General features: G+C 50.3%; 9 protein-coding genes across 9 annotated transcripts; 7 read left to right on the top strand and 2 right to left on the bottom strand.

Moving 5' to 3' along the window:
* Window positions 1-929: 929 nt before the first annotated feature.
* Window positions 930-1,691, top strand: CC77DRAFT_943738 (hypothetical protein; the record flags this gene model as incomplete). Its single annotated transcript, XM_018534927.1, has 2 exons — window positions 930-1,011; window positions 1,063-1,691. The coding sequence occupies 2 exons, from the start codon at window positions 930-932 to the stop codon at window positions 1,689-1,691; spliced, it is 711 nt and encodes a 236-aa protein (XP_018382385.1).
* Window positions 1,692-2,830: 1,139 nt separating this feature from the next.
* Window positions 2,831-4,508, top strand: CC77DRAFT_1023722 (hypothetical protein). The gene has a single exon (XM_018525718.1). The coding sequence runs from the start codon at window positions 3,192-3,194 to the stop codon at window positions 4,353-4,355; it is 1,164 nt and encodes a 387-aa protein (XP_018382384.1). The 5' UTR covers window positions 2,831-3,191; the 3' UTR covers window positions 4,356-4,508.
* A 655-nt stretch (window positions 4,509-5,163) lies between these two features.
* On the top strand, window positions 5,164-6,054 carry CC77DRAFT_364840 (hypothetical protein). The gene has a single exon (XM_018531392.1). The coding sequence runs from the start codon at window positions 5,340-5,342 to the stop codon at window positions 5,973-5,975; it is 636 nt and encodes a 211-aa protein (XP_018382383.1). The 5' UTR covers window positions 5,164-5,339; the 3' UTR covers window positions 5,976-6,054.
* A 452-nt stretch (window positions 6,055-6,506) lies between these two features.
* Window positions 6,507-8,580, top strand: CC77DRAFT_364852 (cytochrome P450). The gene is made up of 3 exons (XM_018531393.1): window positions 6,507-7,000; window positions 7,060-7,634; window positions 7,691-8,580. The coding sequence occupies exons 1-3, from the start codon at window positions 6,670-6,672 to the stop codon at window positions 8,309-8,311; spliced, it is 1,527 nt and encodes a 508-aa protein (XP_018382382.1). The 5' UTR covers window positions 6,507-6,669; the 3' UTR covers window positions 8,312-8,580.
* Window positions 8,581-8,903: 323 nt separating this feature from the next.
* On the top strand, window positions 8,904-11,041 carry CC77DRAFT_943454 (hypothetical protein; the record flags this gene model as incomplete). Its single annotated transcript, XM_018534911.1, has 2 exons — window positions 8,904-10,608; window positions 10,659-11,041. 2 exons carry the CDS (start codon window positions 8,904-8,906, stop codon window positions 11,039-11,041), a joined length of 2,088 nt encoding a protein of 695 aa, XP_018382381.1.
* Window positions 11,042-11,503: 462 nt separating this feature from the next.
* CC77DRAFT_1077409 (hypothetical protein) lies at window positions 11,504-13,206 on the top strand (the record flags this gene model as incomplete). The annotated part of the gene is made up of 2 exons (XM_018529263.1): window positions 11,504-12,202; window positions 12,335-13,206. The coding sequence occupies 2 exons, from the start codon at window positions 11,504-11,506 to the stop codon at window positions 12,794-12,796; spliced, it is 1,161 nt and encodes a 386-aa protein (XP_018382380.1). The 3' UTR covers window positions 12,797-13,206.
* On the bottom strand, window positions 13,104-14,145 carry CC77DRAFT_364733 (hypothetical protein). Its single transcript, XM_018531391.1, has 2 exons — window positions 13,615-14,145; window positions 13,104-13,550 (listed from the first exon to the last, which is right to left on the bottom strand). The coding sequence occupies exons 1-2, from the start codon at window positions 13,835-13,837 to the stop codon at window positions 13,204-13,206; spliced, it is 570 nt and encodes a 189-aa protein (XP_018382379.1). The 5' UTR covers window positions 13,838-14,145; the 3' UTR covers window positions 13,104-13,203.
* Window positions 14,146-15,923, bottom strand: CC77DRAFT_364732 (heme-dependent catalase). The gene is made up of 4 exons (XM_018531390.1): window positions 15,834-15,923; window positions 15,072-15,774; window positions 14,810-15,021; window positions 14,146-14,763 (listed from the first exon to the last, which is right to left on the bottom strand). The coding sequence occupies exons 2-4, from the start codon at window positions 15,664-15,666 to the stop codon at window positions 14,455-14,457; spliced, it is 1,116 nt and encodes a 371-aa protein (XP_018382378.1). The 5' UTR covers window positions 15,667-15,774; window positions 15,834-15,923; the 3' UTR covers window positions 14,146-14,454.
* Window positions 15,924-16,027: 104 nt separating this feature from the next.
* CC77DRAFT_1023718 (hypothetical protein) lies at window positions 16,028-17,511 on the top strand. The gene has a single exon (XM_018525717.1). It carries the CDS (start codon window positions 16,201-16,203, stop codon window positions 17,434-17,436), a length of 1,236 nt encoding a protein of 411 aa, XP_018382377.1. The 5' UTR covers window positions 16,028-16,200; the 3' UTR covers window positions 17,437-17,511.
* Window positions 17,512-18,061: the final 550 nt, after the last annotated feature.

The raw sequence follows: 18,061 nt of genomic DNA, 5'->3' as shown, positions 1-18,061 counted from the left end.
TTGTTCCTGCATGTCCCCGCATCACCAAGGCTATTTGACCACTTGTTCGCAACAACCCTCTGAACCCAGTACACACACGAGTTCAACAAGTCATCTGCGTCGCGATATTACAGCCTTGGGGAAATAACGAGCGATTAGCAGTCTAGGTTATCGTCCAACAATGTCGACCTGAAACTGGCGTCACTCCGGCCTTGGTCGCCTAGAAAACGTCGCAGTCTCATTTCGCCACGGCGCGGCGCATAGCCGATGATATGCTCCTCGGGTCGCAAAGCCGGTCTTAGAAGGACATTGGATCCAAAAAACATCAGGAATGAAGAAGATTCTCACCTCAATTGATATCTGCATAGGTCTCCTAACTATCCTAAAGGCGTTTACTGCATTCCGATATAGTAGGAATGCAAATGTCGAACGATCATGACCCGAACAAAGGAACATCTTGGTACATCCAGGCCCCGGTCTTCGGACATAGTGTCACGAGTCAATGGCCCGAGAACAATAGCATCTGGAAACCATGCTGGTGGAAAACCCTCTATCAAGTTCGTCCCACCGGCAGTTTGGATATGACAACGCCACGGATGCTTGCCTCCGAACTAGGCTCCTATTTTAATTGGCTTATAGGCTTCGTTCGAAGGCATAGTCTCATTTCCCACAAGATGGCCCACACGGCTAATGCAGATCAGCACTAGCCTGAAGGTCTTTCGCGGCAGCTAACAAAACAAGCTTCGATTCCAAACTCAGGGGAAGATAAAAAGAAGCAATGCGCCTCCTCGTAAAGGCGTTGGCACTGCCGTCAAGCCTCAGCTCGTATCGTCACTCGTTTTTACGACCACACTCCTTTATACCCAATCAGTCGTTCGTTACATTCGCAAAGTCTATTTACCATACCCTAATATAATCCTTGCTTTCTGAGTAGACCCACCAAACCCACCATGCGTCAATCCATTGCTATTCTCTCCATCCTAGCAAGCGCGGCTTGTGCTCAAGACGTCGTCAGCTTCTTTTTCCCTGGTGGTACGTCACTCTAGTTCCAACACCGGCACAGATCAAGTCTAATTCGCGTAGGCTACGATGGCGTTGACCCTGTCGCGACCATTAACACCGTCAATCCCTCCACTACCGAGTTTCACATCGCCTGCCCTACGGATACCGACGACAGCGACGAATGTGGCTGGGGCCCAGGCCTCGATGTCACTATCCTCTCCCAAACGCGCTTCCAAGCCCAGATGTCGACCGACGTCGTATCAATGAGCCTCGGATGCGACTACAACGAAAAGGCAGTTGAAATGACTTGCACGGTGAACCAAGTAGGCGGCAACGATGACACTGGCGGTGAACCTATCACAGCGACGCTCTCCAGTGACGACGTGAAGTTCCTCTCCGCTACTGTTGTTGCTGGAAACAGCCTCTTGACTGATGCTGGAAGTGCTATTTCTAGCATGACTGAGTTCGCGCAAGGCGGTAGCACTATTGCTACTACAACAAGGAGTGCCAGTGCAGGTCTGATGACCCCCAGTGGATCTGTCATGCCGACCAGCACAATGGCTTCGGCTTCGGAGGCTACGTCTGCTGCTAGTGGCTCCTCCTCAGCGTCTGTGTCTGCGCCTGAGAGCACTGGTGCGGCTACCAAATACGGTATTGAGGGCTCTGTACTTCTCGCTCTTGCCGGTGCTGCTGCGCTGAACGTCTGGTGAATGTGTCAGTAGTAGTTGTGAATGATGAGTAATTCTTAATGAAACGGATGGTTGGTGAACATGATGCGGCTTATCCAGTGATTAGATACCCAACCGTGACTCGTTAAGACATGGCTTACTGACCACGTTCCGAAGCTTTTGGAAACAAACGATGCACCGATGGTTCACATGGCGTAACTATAGTAATGTTCACCCAAACCAGAAAAATAGCGTTCTTGTGCTTGTGTATCAGTGTAATGCGTGCGCAAGTGTTCCAATGACGATAAAAACATCGAGATACGTTAGTACACGACTATCGTACATCTTCATCTCGATGCTCGATGCATCCTCGGGTTCCATGTCGAACAAGGTCATCCGTAGTCTGCGCTCATGCCACTGAATTCACAGTGTTTGACGTACTGTGCCTAAGAGAGTAGCAGGTCTTGTTTGAGGAGCTCGAGGAAGAAGCTTCTGACAATACATGAGACATTGCTCTACGTTTGTGGTGCTTCGGTAATCTTCGAAGCAGTGCTGACCGACGATGTATCTGCATGGTAATTTGATGGGTATACACTCAGGTATTGCGTCATCTTCATTCCCATCGTCTTCTTTGTGTTCAAAGTATTTGCGTAGACATATCCAACAGTCTGGCTCGATGTCGTTGGCGGGAGAGGCAGGAGTAAACTGCTAAGAGTATCGTGTACTGAACAGAACGCTGGAGAATGACTTTGTTTCAATAACCATCACGGACATTGAGCTTTGCAAAGGTCGAGGGAAAGGGCGGTTGTGTTGAAAGAAAACTCGTAGATTCCTGGTCTTGATTGGGACATCGTAGCCTTTCGAGGCTACATAGACTTGTTCAGATACTAACAATTTGGAGAAGAGGGGCTCCAGGCCAAGCTTACAGGTCGCGAAGTCTTTCACTCCACAGTTGAGTTGCAACAGAATTCTTCCGAAGGTGAGACAACCCGCGGCGGTGTAGTAACTCAAAACGAACCGAAATGCTATTAGAATGTTATGAAATTGCACTAGAATCATTTGAGGTGAATCAAACGTCTGTATAGTTCGAGAAGTCTCTCTAGCCATTATAGAGTTCAGTCGCATTCTCTGGTTGATTCCTTGGCAAACAGTCCAAGTCACCGAGAAATCGGTGGAAGACTCGACTGCGGATCGGAAGTTGTCTTTGATTTGAGTTAAAACAGGCTACAGTCTATAGTTATCCATTTGTGACACAGTAGTGGAAGCAGATACTGCAAGATAGAAGTGCTTCAATATACTTCTTTTGATTGCGTCTACCACCTACGGCCGTCGGTACGTGAGAGCAGGAGGCTATTGGCCATGGCGACGCTCTGGAGGTGAGATCGGAACGGAACAAACATTTTGTGTTGCGTTCCGGGAACCAATCGATTTCATCGCGCCGGTGGCTAAAGGTTCGTCTCTCCTCACCACAAGAATCCTCGCAGACCGGTTGAGTCAGACCATCCCAAGACCCCGGAGGAGTTCGGATCAGAGCTCGTTGACATGTCGCATTCCAAGGCTGCGATACTCCGGCTTCCCGAGGAGCTGCTGGTCCACATCACGGACGACGTCGATATCATCGACCTCCATGTTTTGTCAATCACTTGTCGGCGCATACGCCCAATCGCGCAGGAAGGCCTTGTTCGACGAGCAACTCTACCACTCAAAAATGTTTGGAAACTGGTGGACTTACTGCAAGCTTACTCAACCCTAGTCATATCCTTTACTCACCTTCGACTTGGTCCCATTTCGGAGGATGCAGCGAGAAGCATAGTCTCCAACCACAATGCCGCTCAGAGACCCCACATGATACACAGGGATTACTCCATGTGTGATACTGCTTTCGAAGAATCTAGGTGCACCTCAGCTGGAATGAAAGTTCTGTTGACTCTTGCGCGTGGTCTAAAGTGTGTGTCTATGGGTACAGTCTCTAGCCACAGCTTCGATTTGCTGAATGCTTGTATTCTCACTGGTCCCAATATATCCAGTACCGAAGTGGTCACGCGTTCGTACGAGAAGGCGCGATCAGACCTCCAAGCACGACTCGAGGAGGTCAATGTGGATCCCGACCACCCTGGTGCTTTCCCGGCGACCAGCCTAGTCATGTCCTTGCATCTTTCAGAATGTTCCAAGCTCAAGCGATTGGTAACCCCATACAGGACTTTGTTCAAAAGGCCGGGAGACAGGTTGTTGTCTGAATTCACACCTTGCCGGCTGGTCGAACAGCGTTACTACACCGAGCCTCACCGTATATTGCCGCCATCTCTTGAGTCTGTACACATAGTCTTTGGAACGGTCTCTCCCGATGTGCGATGGCTCGACAGGCTGATACTCAATGAAGTTGGCTTTCCGAAACTGCGCGAAGTTCAGCTGCTATTCAAGCAGAACCTTCTGTCAGCTGCCTGGAGCTTGTGTTGTTACCCTGACTCTAGGCTTCTGGCCACGCTTCGAGGATGGCAGGCATCGCGCGTTGATCTGACCACAAGATTCCGCATCGCGAGGTTCACTGACGTAGCAATAATGGAAACCAAGAGGGATACACCAGCGCCTTACATTGCCGGCGATATAATCCCTGCAGTCGAGAAGTGCCTCGCGACGACACTTGATCAACTAAAGGATGAACCCGAGATGTTAGCAGCACTGGGCTATGTAGCAGGGTTTACCTAATGTCATCTTTCCTTGAACTTGGCAGGGGCTCCAATATGAGGAAAGAAGGAAAATATGACATTCTTGGCAGTAATTTGTCCTGAGAGGCAGCTATAAAAAGTATGAAAAATGGTGTGGACGCAATGATACATGCATTGCAATGGTGCAGTGCTTGAACGTCGCCATGATGTTGTGAAAAAAGCGAGGGTTTGCCTAACCTGTGTACTGTCGAGCACGCGCCCTGGCATCATCACCGGCCCGCTTCCCATACGCTCCATTTCTCCTGCATCCCTTTACCGTCTTCTCCAAGTGACCCCCACGATACCAAAGTCTAGACCCTCTGGCCTTCAGTAAACCCCAGCTTCCTGTCCTCGCATACATCATCGTACGAAGCGAATTCGCTTGTCGGCTTCACATATGACGATTGTTCGCGATGCTGCGCACCCGTTCATCACCACCACGATCAGCGACAGGGGTTTAGCAGCACAACCGTTACTCTGAAAGTCTAGATTTCCGCGCGACGAACTCGAAATGACGTCGATTGAGGCTCTGGATATACTCAGGATATGAGAGACAGCTACTATGCTGCTACCAGCTTGCACACTACAGGCTGCAGATCGTTGGAAGGCGCATCTAAAGGTCCAGACTGTCATGGTCGTGTCTACAGTCCCTAGATGTGACGCAGTTGTGGTGTGTTCAAGGTAGATCAGGCTCACTGCGCGCAAGGCATCTGCTCTACGGTGAGCTTGTTGTGCAAGAGAAGGCGAGATGAGCGTGTGGAGAGTTTTTGATCGCGATGAGACAGATCTGGACTCTCCAGACCATGGTCACGTAGTTGAAGAAGGTTGTCTATGTCTATACGACGCGTCGCATCGCATCGCTCAGAAGGTATAAAGGTGATAGCTCTACAGATACACTGATACAGAGAAGGTCGAGACGCTGGCTACAACCATAGTGCATTCAAAACCTCACTCTACCATCGACCGCATATCCCCTTACTTCAACATGCGCGAAGCTAAATATATCCCGCCCTCAGCGACCCGACCCGACACCCAAAACAACCAGAATATACCTTCAAAAGCCAACCTCGATAACGCTACGACAGCTCAAAGCAAACCCAAGCGTCGCACGAAGAAGTATCGCGCGATCGAACGTCCTGACGGTATCATCGTCGAGTATCCTCGGTATCGACCGGCAGGCTCATCGCAGAAGCCAACAATCGGGTTCAAACAAGACTCGATCCCTTCGAACTACAATTGCACGCAACACAAACCCACAAAAGAACCAACGCCGAGCAATGCAAGACACGATCTTGTGGGCATAGGGAGTTCTTTCTGTGAGGTGTCTGCAGATAACATCGGTAGTGACGTGTGTATCGGACCTCTAGGAAGAGGAAGAGCAGGATACAACGAAGAGGCTACATGCGAGAATGCATGTATTCAAATAGTCGCGGACAGAGGCGAGCAGCAGCTCTACCACGGGTCTACGCCGATGGCTCGTTTCCTACTTGAGCAAGGGCCTTGGAGTTCTTTTCCCCTCCACAAAGTTCCACAAGAGCCTTTGGAACTATACAGGCCTTCAGCGTCATTAGTGTCGAAAGGCATTGCTACGGGGGGAGACTCGGCATTTTGGTGCATTTGATCGTACCGAAGTCCTCTAATTCTTATCCATACACGCCTCAAGAAACAATTTTGAGCAAGCGGTGCGCGTTGTGGATCAAGTCTACTGCATGATGGTCTTTCTCTTGCATTATACTCGGGCAATCACAATCGCAATTCAAGCGTCTAACCCACAGCGGCTATATGGGAGCATCGTGGCCGGGAATGTGGGAGAGATGTTCACAGGACGAGCCTAGGAAACTGCAGCGTGGCTGCAAATGATCTGCATCCTGTAAGACGACGCCCGCAGTAGTGCTAGTGCGTACACATATCGCAAATAAAGTGTTGTGGCCAGGTTCCTCATTTGCCGTCGCAATAAACTGCTCAACATTGAGATAGATTGCGATCATGCCTGTTCCAGCATTGAGACAACATGAGACTCCATGCAATAGAATCTATGGCCAGTGTTAATCACAGAATCGGCCTATGAGCTCAGCCCAGTCTGACAGGCTTGAAACACGCCACAAGACGCTCGCAACGACGGTGGTGATGACGGCACAGCTCCACTGGTGTGCAGTGGCGTCCGCATCTGGACTCCTAGCTCTGCAGTAGCCAGCCGTTCTCCGCTCGTTACACGGCTGTCTGTGCTATTTATCCAGGTTCGCCCGCCATTCGCATGGTCGACAGGATTGAACTGCGATAACATCGTCTAATTGCTGGTGATACAACTTAGCAAAATGGCGCTGTTCAACATCCTCGACCAATTCGTGGACACCAAAACGATCCTTCTTTGCTTGGTAGTCGTACTGGTCCTCACTACCACTATCTTGCTGCCCTACTCGCATCGTATACCTGCAGACGCGCCGCCTCAAGTCAGCGACGATCTCCCCGTTGTCGGAGCCCTTGGCTTCTGGACCCAACGGTGGAACTGGTGGAGCGAGCGACGCGACCAGTCCAAAACTGGTACTTTCTCCTTCCATGTGGGGCCGAACATGGTCGTTGCGCTCTCTGGAGACAAGGGACGTCAGGTGTTTTTTGAGTCGAAAGATTTGGGCTTTGGTGAGGGCTGTAAGTTCCCTGTGCGAACTACATGTGAGGCACGTACTGACTTTGTACACCACATTCAGATTCTGTCCTATTCGGCCAAACGCCCAAATCAACCAAAGAAATCACCGACGAAGACAAGAACCTTGGTTTCGATGCCTGGTTCCATCGCCGCCTCACCTCCCTCTTGAAGCAAGAGCATTTCCGCCGCAATCTGCCTGTTCTCATATCTGACACAAAGGAAGCTCTAGAAGCCATCAAGAATGATGCCAGCGGCCGTACAAATCCCTTTGAGAGCCTTTATCGCATCGTATTCCGCCTTACTATTCGCATGGTAGGCCCTACTGAGATCGCCGAGGATCCGGACAAGCTGGAAGCCGCCTTGAAGATGTTCGAGATGATCGATAAGAGCGCGACCGCTACGTCAGTTATCTTTCCAAAACTACCTTCGCCGGCTATCATACAACGGACATATGCGGGCACGCGACTTTATATGATGATCGACAGTATAATTAAGAAGCGCGCGGCGAGTGACGAGAAAAACGAGGATGCTCTACAACAGATGCTAGATCAAGGCGATCGCGCTGTGAGGATCGTCGAGTTCATCGTTGGAGCGCTGTTCGCTGGATTGATCAATAGCGGTATCAATGCAGGCTGGGTGAGTGGATCTAGATGTTCATACTGTAAAAGCCAAAGAAAACTGAACTCTGCTAGGTAATCTGCTATCTTGCAACCTCACCCGAGTGGCTCGCCAAAGCGAAGGACGAGATCTGTAGTACTGCAGCGAAGTACGCTAAGGATCCCAAAGCACCCTTGCGCGATCAGCTTGACGACGTACCCATAGAAGCGTGGGAGGCAGAGTTTCCGATCATAGACATGTGTCTCCGCGATTCTTTACGACTGAACCTTCTCGGTACAGCCTTCAGGCGGAACATCAGTAGTAAAGGCATACCCACAGGCAACGGCAACGAAGTCATCCCCCCCGGCGCTTTCGTCACGTATGCCACTGGCGACATCCATCTCGACCCGGAAGTGTATACTGATCCTCACAAATGGGATCCAGCTCGATACTCGCCAGAGCGCGCCGAGGACAAGAAGAAGGCGGCGCATGGCTTTGTCGGTTGGGGATCAGGACGACATCCCTGCCTGGGTATGCGCTTCGCTAAACTGGAGCAGAATATCATCACCGCATACTTCATCGCGACGTTCGACTTCACACTTGAAGATGAGAGTGGCAAAACACTCAGTGTCGCCCCTTTGGTTGACCACAATCGACACTCGGCCCACAAACCAGCCAAATTGCAGTTCCTCAGGGTTAAAACGAGAGAAGAGTAGATGGTATGTTCCCAGACGTCCGCATGAATACGAACCTAGCAACAGTGATGCAACCTGTTGCCGTAGCTCGCAGTGAAGGAGGTCGCTTCTCACATTTGAGATGAACTTGTTGGCAAATTGCAGAATATTGAAAGCATCAAGTGAATACCAAATTTGACACTCGAGAACGCGCATGTAGCCATAACCTCTCGTCTCATCAGCGTGCGTATCAAAGGCAATAGCTTTGGAACGAGTCACCTGCTTCAAGAATAGCGTCTTGGCGCGACGTGTCACACCCACCCACCCACCTCAGTCAACGAGCAGCAGCCAAGGACCGTACTGCACCACAACACTTCTTCTGTGCTCTAAATCGCACAATAAAGTTCGATTCTCACGATCTGGCAGAGTTCTTCAGGTAATTGTCTCACCAGACTCACTCCATTACGTCACAGACCATTGATCACATGCAGGTACCGCGATTGCCGCAGTCGTGACTGGCCATATTTCGCACATGCACACACAACCGTGTACCAAATCCAAGAGGAGTCCATCATAACGATTGGCGTCTCAACTCAACCATCCAAATCACATATCGCCCCACTCTTATATCGCCATGGCTCCAACGACACCACCCAGTTCTAGTGCCAGGAAGAGACGCGTAGCGAGCCCTGGAAGTGGAACAAAGACTCCCGCCCTTCCAAGGGAACCTGCAATACCGGACACTACCCCCAAAGGCGCGCAAGATGGTCACCAGCCTGATACGAGTGTGCGATCAGACGAAGTTGACATCCACCTCCTCCAGAATCACGGCCTACTTAGCCTGCCTTGCGAGCTTATTGAGATGATAGCCTCAAACCTCCTTGCCACTACGCATATCCTCAACCTCGGACTCGTCAGCAAACGGATTAGTGGGATCGTTCAGCAAACCATCGTGCGTGGCTTGGTCGTATCTAGCATGAATATTAGAGAATTCTTCGAAATGCTCATTGGTCACGCTGAGCTCAGCAACAAAATATCTAGTGTTAATCTCGGAGATTTTGGATACAGGCACCATGGACAACGTTTCTACGCAGATCCGATCGGTCTCCGCCCGAATTTCCTAGAAAATCTTGGCACCGCCATCACTGCGACTACCGGGCGAGTCGTTGACTGGAGCCTGGTTAGAGAAGACAACATATCTGTCTGTCCTGTATGGGAGTCAGATTCAGCCTTCTTTCTCAACGTTCTCGCAATATCCTGTCCAAGCATCAAATCGGTGACTGTTCAGCTACCCGAAGCTAGGGTATTTCACTCAGGCCAACCTCCACGTCCGATACACCTGGCTCCATCAGCTTTCCCTGCGTTGAACCCAGAGTTACTGCCTGCTGCACCATTCCAAGGTCCAGCGTTAGACGTGTTCCAGGCGAGGCTCGAAGCTCTCGTAATCTCGGAGAATACCAGATGGAAAGGCCCTCCCACGGTTGAGGTCCTTGAGTCACACAACCTCAAATGGAGGAACATGGGAACACACATTATTACGTTGGCAGGTTTCTCAAGACTGAAGCGACTTGATGTACCTATGGATATCTTAGGACGTCCGCACGACATTGTGTTCTCCAATACCAGTAGTCTGGATGTGACAAAGCACGATGGAACAGCGATTATGGATCGTGCGCTTCCAATGGGCAAGACGCTGGCGGAGCTACGTTCCAAGGTCTTACCGCTTACTATGCAATATCTTCACCTACGATCATGCAACAAATGGATGTTTGCCCTCTTGCAAAGAATCAACGAAGTCCCTGTGGAAGAATTGAGGCTCAGGCACGTCGAGCTGTCTTTCGAGCCATCGCCTAACAGCCTTTTGATACAGTGCGATGCTGCAGATCTGGGTCAACTGAATTACTCTCAGTTACTCGTAGATCTTGACCGTAAAGGAGTCAATGTCACTTTCCATACCGGACCGCAGGGAACTCTCGTGGACATGCGCAAAGAGATCGAGGCGCTTTCCTGTTTGACGACTATAGAGACCTGGCACTACTCGATCACGCACGCGCCATTCTCCAAGTGGAACCCAGAAGCTATCAGAAAGCGTCAGTCGCTGAAGATGGGCTTTAGATATTTCTTACGGCACGCTGACCACCACTCACAACTACTCAATAGTCCCACTTTCAACCTAGAGTCGTGGACACAGAGCGCCTTCTTCCACGGCACCAGGAATAGTAGATGGGACCCGCAGCTTCTGGATTCAAAGATGAAAACGAAAACAGTCGGGTCTAGTGGATGGAATGAGAGGGCTCTTGGGAAGCACGCACTGAAGCGACGACTTTCACCGTTATTGAGTAAGCTCTGATCCAATGTGGCAAGAACAGCAGGCTGACCAGCATCATAGATTTGGATACCTATCAGTTTAGCCTCCGGATCAAGCAGAGTCTTACACCGCTACCTAGAGAAAGCCGATTCCTTGGTGCTAGTTTCACTACCATAGACGGCACGCGCGCACAGCCTTCAGATCAGCATCGAAACACAGCGAAGAAACCTCGTACGTACGAAGAGAAGCCGAAGCGATCGAAGCGTGCTGAGTGTGTTGAACTTGAATCGCACACAATAACCGAGGTTCACAATCTACAAGACGATATAGACAGGCTACGGCTAGGACCTGGCAACATCATTAGCATAGATTCCCAGTTCAGTGCAACACTGTGGGCCGGTGTCAAATGGAAGATGTTCCTGGAGGCGAACCCGGCCACACGATGTATGAAAGTTCTGGAATAGCTTAGCGCTCTTAGAGAAGGTGGAGAAAGATGGCGAGCAGCAATGGCCCTAGATACTAGACCTATTTCTGTCAACATATGTTTATGGAAGGCCTTTTGCACGAGCCAATACCTATACCTTACCCTTGCTAGATACAGACTTCGTATTGTGAATTGCGGCTGTACAACGCGCCGCGTAAACTAGCCGTGTGGAGATCAAAGTGAAAGCTATGTTGCACGTGACGAGACCGTGCGCTTCCCTATCATAAAATTCGCCCTAAAATTAACATACCCATGTGTAGCACACGAAAGATTGGCCTGTACACAAGTCTGTGAGTACGAACCACGCTGATGATAGTCTAAAGCTGCCTGTGTGCAAGTCAACCACTCTCGCTGTTGCCTATCGCTACCTCGCGCCGAAACCGCCATATTATACCGGTAAAATCCTTATACAACCTGTCCAGGTTTCTCTAGTTTGTCCATAATGTTCCGTCGGTCCTTCAACTTCTCCCCAGATCGCGAACGTACGACCATCAACGACCTCCCCGATGAATTGCTGCTCAACATTGGCGCGCACTTCACAAATCTAAATCGCAATCGGGATCTTAGAAATCTCGCGCTTACATCCAAGAAATGGAAGCCTATTGCGCAGGAATGGCTGCTCATAGAATCGAGGTTCAATCTCACTTTCATTGATGGGTACATGTGGGAGATGGGTCATCGGTCGCACTTGCTGTCGCGCGTCAAGAAGTTGGAAATCTGGAGTCGCAGTGAAGGAAGAACTTCAAAGACAAGACATGTTAATCGCATCGGAGTATACGTATACCTTACCGACGTCATCTATAACCCGACCCCCGCTCCAGATCACATAACACAGCAAGCCGAATTCATGGAAATATGCAAGACCGTGATCCAGCATTACGCCGCCAACAAGCGACACGCGAAGGACTGGATCAACTCTATCACGACAGACGTCGTTGCCGCACTATTTGGCGTTCTTCTCTGCGTACTCCCCAACCTACGTGAGTTGAACGTCAGCGACGCGTGGCTAATGGATTCTCCTTTCTTCGCCAACACACGTTCTTCGTCCGCCATCGCGAACCCTCCACATCCATGGTTGTGGAGACACAGCTTCCTCAGTGGCGCGCTCGCAGCCACACTACCTCGTTTAACAGTGCTCGAGGTGCCCAGTGACATGACGGCTTTGTGTGGGAACACAACGTCATCACGCTTTTTGATTTCCGACGTTTCGAGACTCTAAAGGAAGTCATCCTTACCATGAGAGCAATCGAAGGCCATACCATCGCGCGCCAAGGAACACCCAACGCCAACCCGAGAGATCTTTCCGAGGACACTGGAAACATTACGTATCAGCGAAGCGACGCATATCACAGCTAATTTCCTCAACGATCTCTGTCTCGCCAAGAAAGCCTCCTGCTTTCCCAACTTGAAGCGGGTGGAAGCTTACCACATTGAATATCTAGAGAATACCAGGGCTCGTGCCGATCTAGCAAGATGCCTAGACCCAATAGACGATGTGCGCGCCATGTTCCGCGATGCTGAGGTTGCGGTGTATCTCTATTTTCCACCCTGGACCATGAAGACGTGGGAGTCAGAAAGTGGCACGCCGTGGAGAATGAAGACTGAGCCGGATAGGCTACGTCGTGGAGAATATACATGTTATCGGAAAGCTATGGGTCCCTTTGGAATACATCAGGAACCGATGGATAGGATTGAGATTGAGTGGGATGCCGAGGGAGACGCGGTCATGCTCTAGGGTAGAGTGTACATGTTTATGGCAATGAATGGAATGTAGATTAGTGTCAGACACTGGGGTTTTAGATTTTGCTCAGGAAGCATCACTGTACAGTATCGATTCGAGCGTTGGAAAATACAAGAAAGCAACTGCGGTCTGGATCATGTGTAGAATTGGCACGAGGTGGTTACACCCAGAAAAGTTTTCAATCCTGATGAGGGCATACTAATAAGCTAGGAAAATGAGGTGAAATCAGATATATCAGGCGGCGTTTTACCCCTCCCCCATCCAAGTCGAAACCCAAACCAGTATAGCCTGCCCCGCAATCTCAACGCGTGCGGCTGATACCCACATAGCTCTTTCCTCGTCGTGTCAAATTGCTAGCTGTCCCTTCGATCATTCATGGTCGGCACAGCGTTAGGCTGCATCTAATTGGGTGCAGCAACACAGTGGTGATCGCCAATACAATGCGTGCAGCACGTCCTCGTCTCACCCGGCGGCGCGTTTCTTCCACAAGGAGACCAACTCGGCAAGCACTGGTTGGTACAAAATGTCAGCTCAAGATCCGTCTCAGCTCCACAGTTCTTGACCTGACTACCAGCGGGCGGCTTTCCATACGCCCACACGATGCTCTCACACGTTGAATCCGTCGGCTTGAGGGTCATGGTACTTCCGGCAAAGCCGTCGCCGAAAATGTCGCTCATATCGTACCAGATCTGGTTGACGTCGAGGTTGTACGCGAAGATCGTTTGGCTGACGTTTGGCTTGAAAATACCTAATGGTAGGTGTGCGAAGTCAGTGTTTGTCTCACATGCAGTCCGTACAAGGGCATTTCTTACCGCCTTCGATTGGTGATATCTTGATCGCAATGCCTCCAGATTTCGGGTCAGTGACGAAGGATTCACTGTAGGATGTGGCAGGATTGACGATGTGTTGGTCACTTATGCTACCACCAACGGACCAGAGATAGATGGGCTCGGGGCATTGGTTGGTAACGATCGCACGACCTGCGGCATGGACGCTTGCGATGATAGAAAGAACTGTCAATGCGTTGAAGAGCATCTTGAAGTGAATTGTCAACTGGAAATGGTATCTGAGGTTCGAGATGCACACCCCTTGGAAACGAAGCCATGATGGACCCTTTTATACTGTAACGGGACTCAGCACATAGCGTGGCTGCTCCTCGTATTCGAAGCAACCAGCTTGCTACTCTTCTCTACACAGGAGGAAGCTGAGTGCACCGGTATGACCGAGCAGTTATCAAGAACCGAACTTCTTCGTTAGGAGTATTGGTGGCTGTCGCGTTGATTGGACAGCTATTTTCAGCCTCCAATGGGATGCGCGAGCATACGGATACCAATCACATGGTCCCACGTCTGAAGACGCGCTAATTGGTAGCTCAACGTCAGCTGCTACATGGCTAGGTTCCCTAATCTGTACGAGCTTCTTAGATGCCATTTCTGTGTGTAAAAGCTCGTATTCATGGTAGACAAAGTAATGGCTGTGTGTAACAGTGGCTGGAGAGCATCGCTTCCCTCGCTTCGAAAGCATGAATGGAAATTTGATATGTGAAGGTTACACTTTGACTGTGTCGGAAATTCTTGCTTGGACGGGGAAGATTTGTAGACACTATTGGGCTGAAGATCCTGTGATGCTGACGTCAATCAAAAGCACGATGTTTATGGCACCTCATCGACACTGTTGATTGCTTGTGTCGGCGTGGCGTTTGCACCTTCGCGCTTCTTCCTGCTCATCTCATACACCGTTTTCCTCAAGCGATTGATACTGCCTAGTGGCTGGTGATCAACCATACCGTCCCATGGGTTCAGCTTCATTGTGTCCTCCCAGAACACTCGTCGCTCGGCGCTCAGGGCATCTTGCGGTGGAAACTCAACTGTCGCGATCGTCTGGTATGGTGCGGTAGCTTCATCCCACACTACTGATCCGTCTTCAGTTGGATGATGATCCGGTGAGGTACCTAGCTGAATCTACTGGAATCAGAACAGCGCAGCCGACAGTTACGACAGGACTGACTTTGAACTCATACTTGGCGCCGTTTTGGGCAAAGTATTCCGACAGCCAGTCTCGAAGCACTTCTCGAGAGTCACCACTCTTGACTTTCTCGGTTCGGTTCTTCATGTCGTCAAGCACTGGAAAAAGCGCCATGTGGCCATACCAATCCCCAAATCTAAACGCGCTTTGCGTGTAAAACGAGTGGCTGATCATGTTGGTATTCGGAAGCATACCTGCTAAGATGAGCGAAGACGAAGACGCATTGCGACAATAAAACTCATACCAGGTGCGCTTTGTTTGATTGCATCTGTCCTTAGTTTCGTCGCTGCAGCCAGCTTCAAGGGACTATCAAAGTACTTCTCTCTCAGTTGCATGATCTCAAGACAGGTATCGATGTCGGTCAGTTCGATAGACGGAGCGTTGTTAAAGAAGAAATCCTGGGTACTAGCCTCAGGGTCAGCGCTTTGAAGCCTCTTTCCCTGCACTCCAAATACTCGCATTCCCAGACCGCGAGGCCCAGGTTCCTGGTCGGCCTGAAGAAAGACAGGCTCGTTGGCATATCGTGCTGCAACATCGTAAGTCTCCCCCGGGGTCTTGAAAAGGCCTTGCTGTAGATGTGCCGGCAAATCCGGAAGCACAGTCATCTTGCCCTTGACGATGCCCTGCGTCTTGACGTGAGTTGCCCGATAAGCATGCCTGTGCTGATCGAAGTTGTGCTGTTGCATCCGGTTCATCGTCTCTCCAATCTTCTTTGCCGTCTCAGCCTCGTTAGGCTTTGGTGCCTCCACGCCAGGCGCATCCCAGCGAAGGTAGGAATTGTTCGGCGGGGCGGATGAAATAGCACGCTTCGCGCTGTTGTATGCGTCTGAAAGAGACATTTCGAAATGCAATGTCTACCAGCCTTCCAGGACCCAGCGATACTTTACATGGGTCTGGGCGTGAATGCCGCACTAGTTCTAGCGGAGACGTCATAGATACATCATCAACTGCAGCGCTGTCAGTAGAGCGCGTTTCGACACTAGACAATTAAACCTTGGGAAGATACAATATTGACATGGTAGCAGCGTCGAAGGTGACCGTAATGGTTGCGTGTGATGATCTGTGAGGCTCAAGCATCGACGGATTGCAGGACCTGTTTCGATCGGTCTGCACTGAGATTGGCAAGCGCTAAGCTTCATGCAGCCGCTAGCGTGCTCCCATAACCTTGGAAAGGCATGACACCTTGACTATGCCGCTTGTATCGACTTGGCTTTCGACGAGCGCGATGCCAAATTGACGTCAAGCAATATGGCATCTGCTTCGCTGTCATTAACATCCCCCACTGGTAAATCACCATGTCCCCGTCGCGCCCATCATCTTCACATCCCGGGTCAACACACTCGTCGGTATCTGGATCCTCCTCCACCGAAAACATGACTTCCCGCGCCAGACCCATCAAACGGCGCCCACGGCCTGCGGAGAGAGAAGACTACAACCCCACATATCTGCCGTGGAAGAAGCGCTTAGACCATTTCACCTGGTCATGGTTTGAATGCACCATGTCAACCGGCGCCATCGCGACACTTCTTGGCCAACAACCATACAGCTTCCACGGACTGAAGACCATTGGAAAGATTTTCTTCATATTGGACATTGTCCTGTTCCTCGCGTTCAGCGCCTGCATCACATACCGCTTCATTCACAACCGCGGTTCTCTCAAGCTCAGTCTGCATCATCCTCACGAAAGCTTCTTCTTCGGAGCCTTCTTTGTCTCTATTGCGCTCATCATCTATTGTATTGAACTTTACGGCGTACCATCCAGTGGACCATGGCTTGTCAAGACATTGGAGATACTGTTCTGGCTGTACGCAGCAATCGTCATCCTGGTCGCTGTCTTCCAGTACCATGTCATATTCGACCGACGTGAGCTTCCCGTTAAGGATGCGATGCCCGCTTGGATTCTGCCGGTATACCCATTCCTTGTCTTGGGAGTCTTAGGCAGCACACTACTGAAGAGTCAGCCACCTGGCCCTGGTTTCAACATCTTTATTGGCAGCGTCACTTTCCAGGGCCTAGGCTGGACCATCGCATTCCTGATGCTTTCGCTCTACTTCACACGTCTGGTCAACAGCAACTTACCTGAAATACCCAAACGCCCTGGCATGTACGTTGCTGTTGGCCCAGCTGCATATACCGCCAATGCTTGCATCGCGCTTGGCTTGCAGGCACCAAAACATGTCCCTGAGAATCTGTTGGGAATTACTTCCTTCCCTGTTGGCGATGCTTTCAAAGCTTTCGGGTTCATCATGGGCGTCTTCCTGTGGCTGATCTCCTTCTGGTTCAGCGCCATCGCTACCATCAGCATTGTCATCAGCGCCAAGGAATCGCACTTCACGCTGAATCATTGGGGCTTCATTTTCCCGAATGCCGGGATGACGATCGCGCTTATTTATATCGCCAACGCGCTGAACAGCCCAGGGATCAAGGGAGTGTGTAGTGCAGCAACTATCATCTTGGTCATGCTATGGATCTGGGTGGCTGTGCTTAATGTCAAAGGCGTACTGCAGAGGAAAGTGTTATGGCCAGGTATGGATGAAGACATGGAAGATATTGAAGGTCACGGTCACAAGCCGGGCTCGGACCAAGAAGACGGTGACGGGGAAGTATAGGAAGCTGTACCTGTCAAAGTATGATGAAGTCTATTGAAAGAAATGTATAGTAATGTTATTAATGGAATTGTTGACATCGTCCATCGATGCAAACCTTCACTGATCGCACACGTAATTCTGACAAGCGCAGCCTCCGCGCCGTCCCATTCTTCATGCAGTTTTTCTCAGCAACCACAACACGAACTTGACCTGCAACTCGCATATCGAAACCAAGCCTTAATGTCATTTTATAACATTTACCCTGACATAGCCATCGACTATGCGGTATGTAACACATGCGGTGTTGAAGCCTTTACATGGCTAGCCGATGGCTTTGATTGTCCTGTATGTGGTAGTGGTAATCGCGCATATCGTCACTACACGGATGACGAGATCAATACGAGTTGCACGAAGGTAGAAATCCAGAGCATGATGAAGAAAGACTACTACGATGAGGTTCGGCGGCTCTTTGTAAGCGTAGATAGAAGGAATGGGTGGTTGCGGAAGGATACTATAGTACCAACATGTGGGAAGAAGAGGAAACGTTCGCTAAGCGATGTCGGAGGACGAGAGAGGCAGTAGAAGATTTTTGCATGCACAAGACGGTTGACGTAAAGACCGGATGCTGCATTGACATATATAGTGT

The sequence above is a fragment of the Alternaria alternata genome (assembly GCF_001642055.1).
Source record: "Alternaria alternata strain SRC1lrK2f unplaced genomic scaffold CC77scaffold_20, whole genome shotgun sequence".
Lineage (NCBI taxonomy): Eukaryota > Fungi > Ascomycota > Dothideomycetes > Pleosporales > Pleosporaceae > Alternaria > Alternaria alternata.
The sequence above is the reverse complement of the archived record's forward strand: the minus strand, read 5'-3'. Positions and strand labels throughout refer to the sequence as shown.

What these genes read in the sequence shown, in the direction of transcription:
- CC77DRAFT_1023718 (XM_018525717.1), top strand. Translation starts at nt 16,201, where the DNA reads ATGACTTCCCGCGCCAGACCCATCAAACGGCGCCCACGGCCTGCGGAG.
- CC77DRAFT_364732 (XM_018531390.1), bottom strand. Translation starts at nt 15,666, where the DNA reads ATGTCTCTTTCAGACGCATACAACAGCGCGAAGCGTGCTATTTCATCC. An exon ending in AATCAAACAAAGCGCACCTG is followed by an intron (nt 15,022 to 15,071) that starts GTATGAGTTTTA and finishes TCATCTTAGCAG; the next exon opens with GTATGCTTCCGAATACCAAC. An exon ending in GCGCCAAGTATGAGTTCAAA is followed by an intron (nt 14,764 to 14,809) that starts GTCAGTCCTGTC and finishes TGATTCCAGTAG; the next exon opens with ATTCAGCTAGGTACCTCACC.
- CC77DRAFT_364733 (XM_018531391.1), bottom strand. Translation starts at nt 13,837, where the DNA reads ATGCTCTTCAACGCATTGACAGTTCTTTCTATCATCGCAAGCGTCCAT. An exon ending in GATATCACCAATCGAAGGCG is followed by an intron (nt 13,551 to 13,614) that starts GTAAGAAATGCC and finishes ACCTACCATTAG; the next exon opens with GTATTTTCAAGCCAAACGTC.
- CC77DRAFT_364840 (XM_018531392.1), top strand. Translation starts at nt 5,340, where the DNA reads ATGCGCGAAGCTAAATATATCCCGCCCTCAGCGACCCGACCCGACACC.
- CC77DRAFT_364852 (XM_018531393.1), top strand. Translation starts at nt 6,670, where the DNA reads ATGGCGCTGTTCAACATCCTCGACCAATTCGTGGACACCAAAACGATC. An exon ending in TTTGGGCTTTGGTGAGGGCT is followed by an intron (nt 7,001 to 7,059) that starts GTAAGTTCCCTG and finishes CACCACATTCAG; the next exon opens with ATTCTGTCCTATTCGGCCAA. An exon ending in GCGGTATCAATGCAGGCTGG is followed by an intron (nt 7,635 to 7,690) that starts GTGAGTGGATCT and finishes GAACTCTGCTAG; the next exon opens with GTAATCTGCTATCTTGCAAC.
- CC77DRAFT_1023722 (XM_018525718.1), top strand. Translation starts at nt 3,192, where the DNA reads ATGTCGCATTCCAAGGCTGCGATACTCCGGCTTCCCGAGGAGCTGCTG.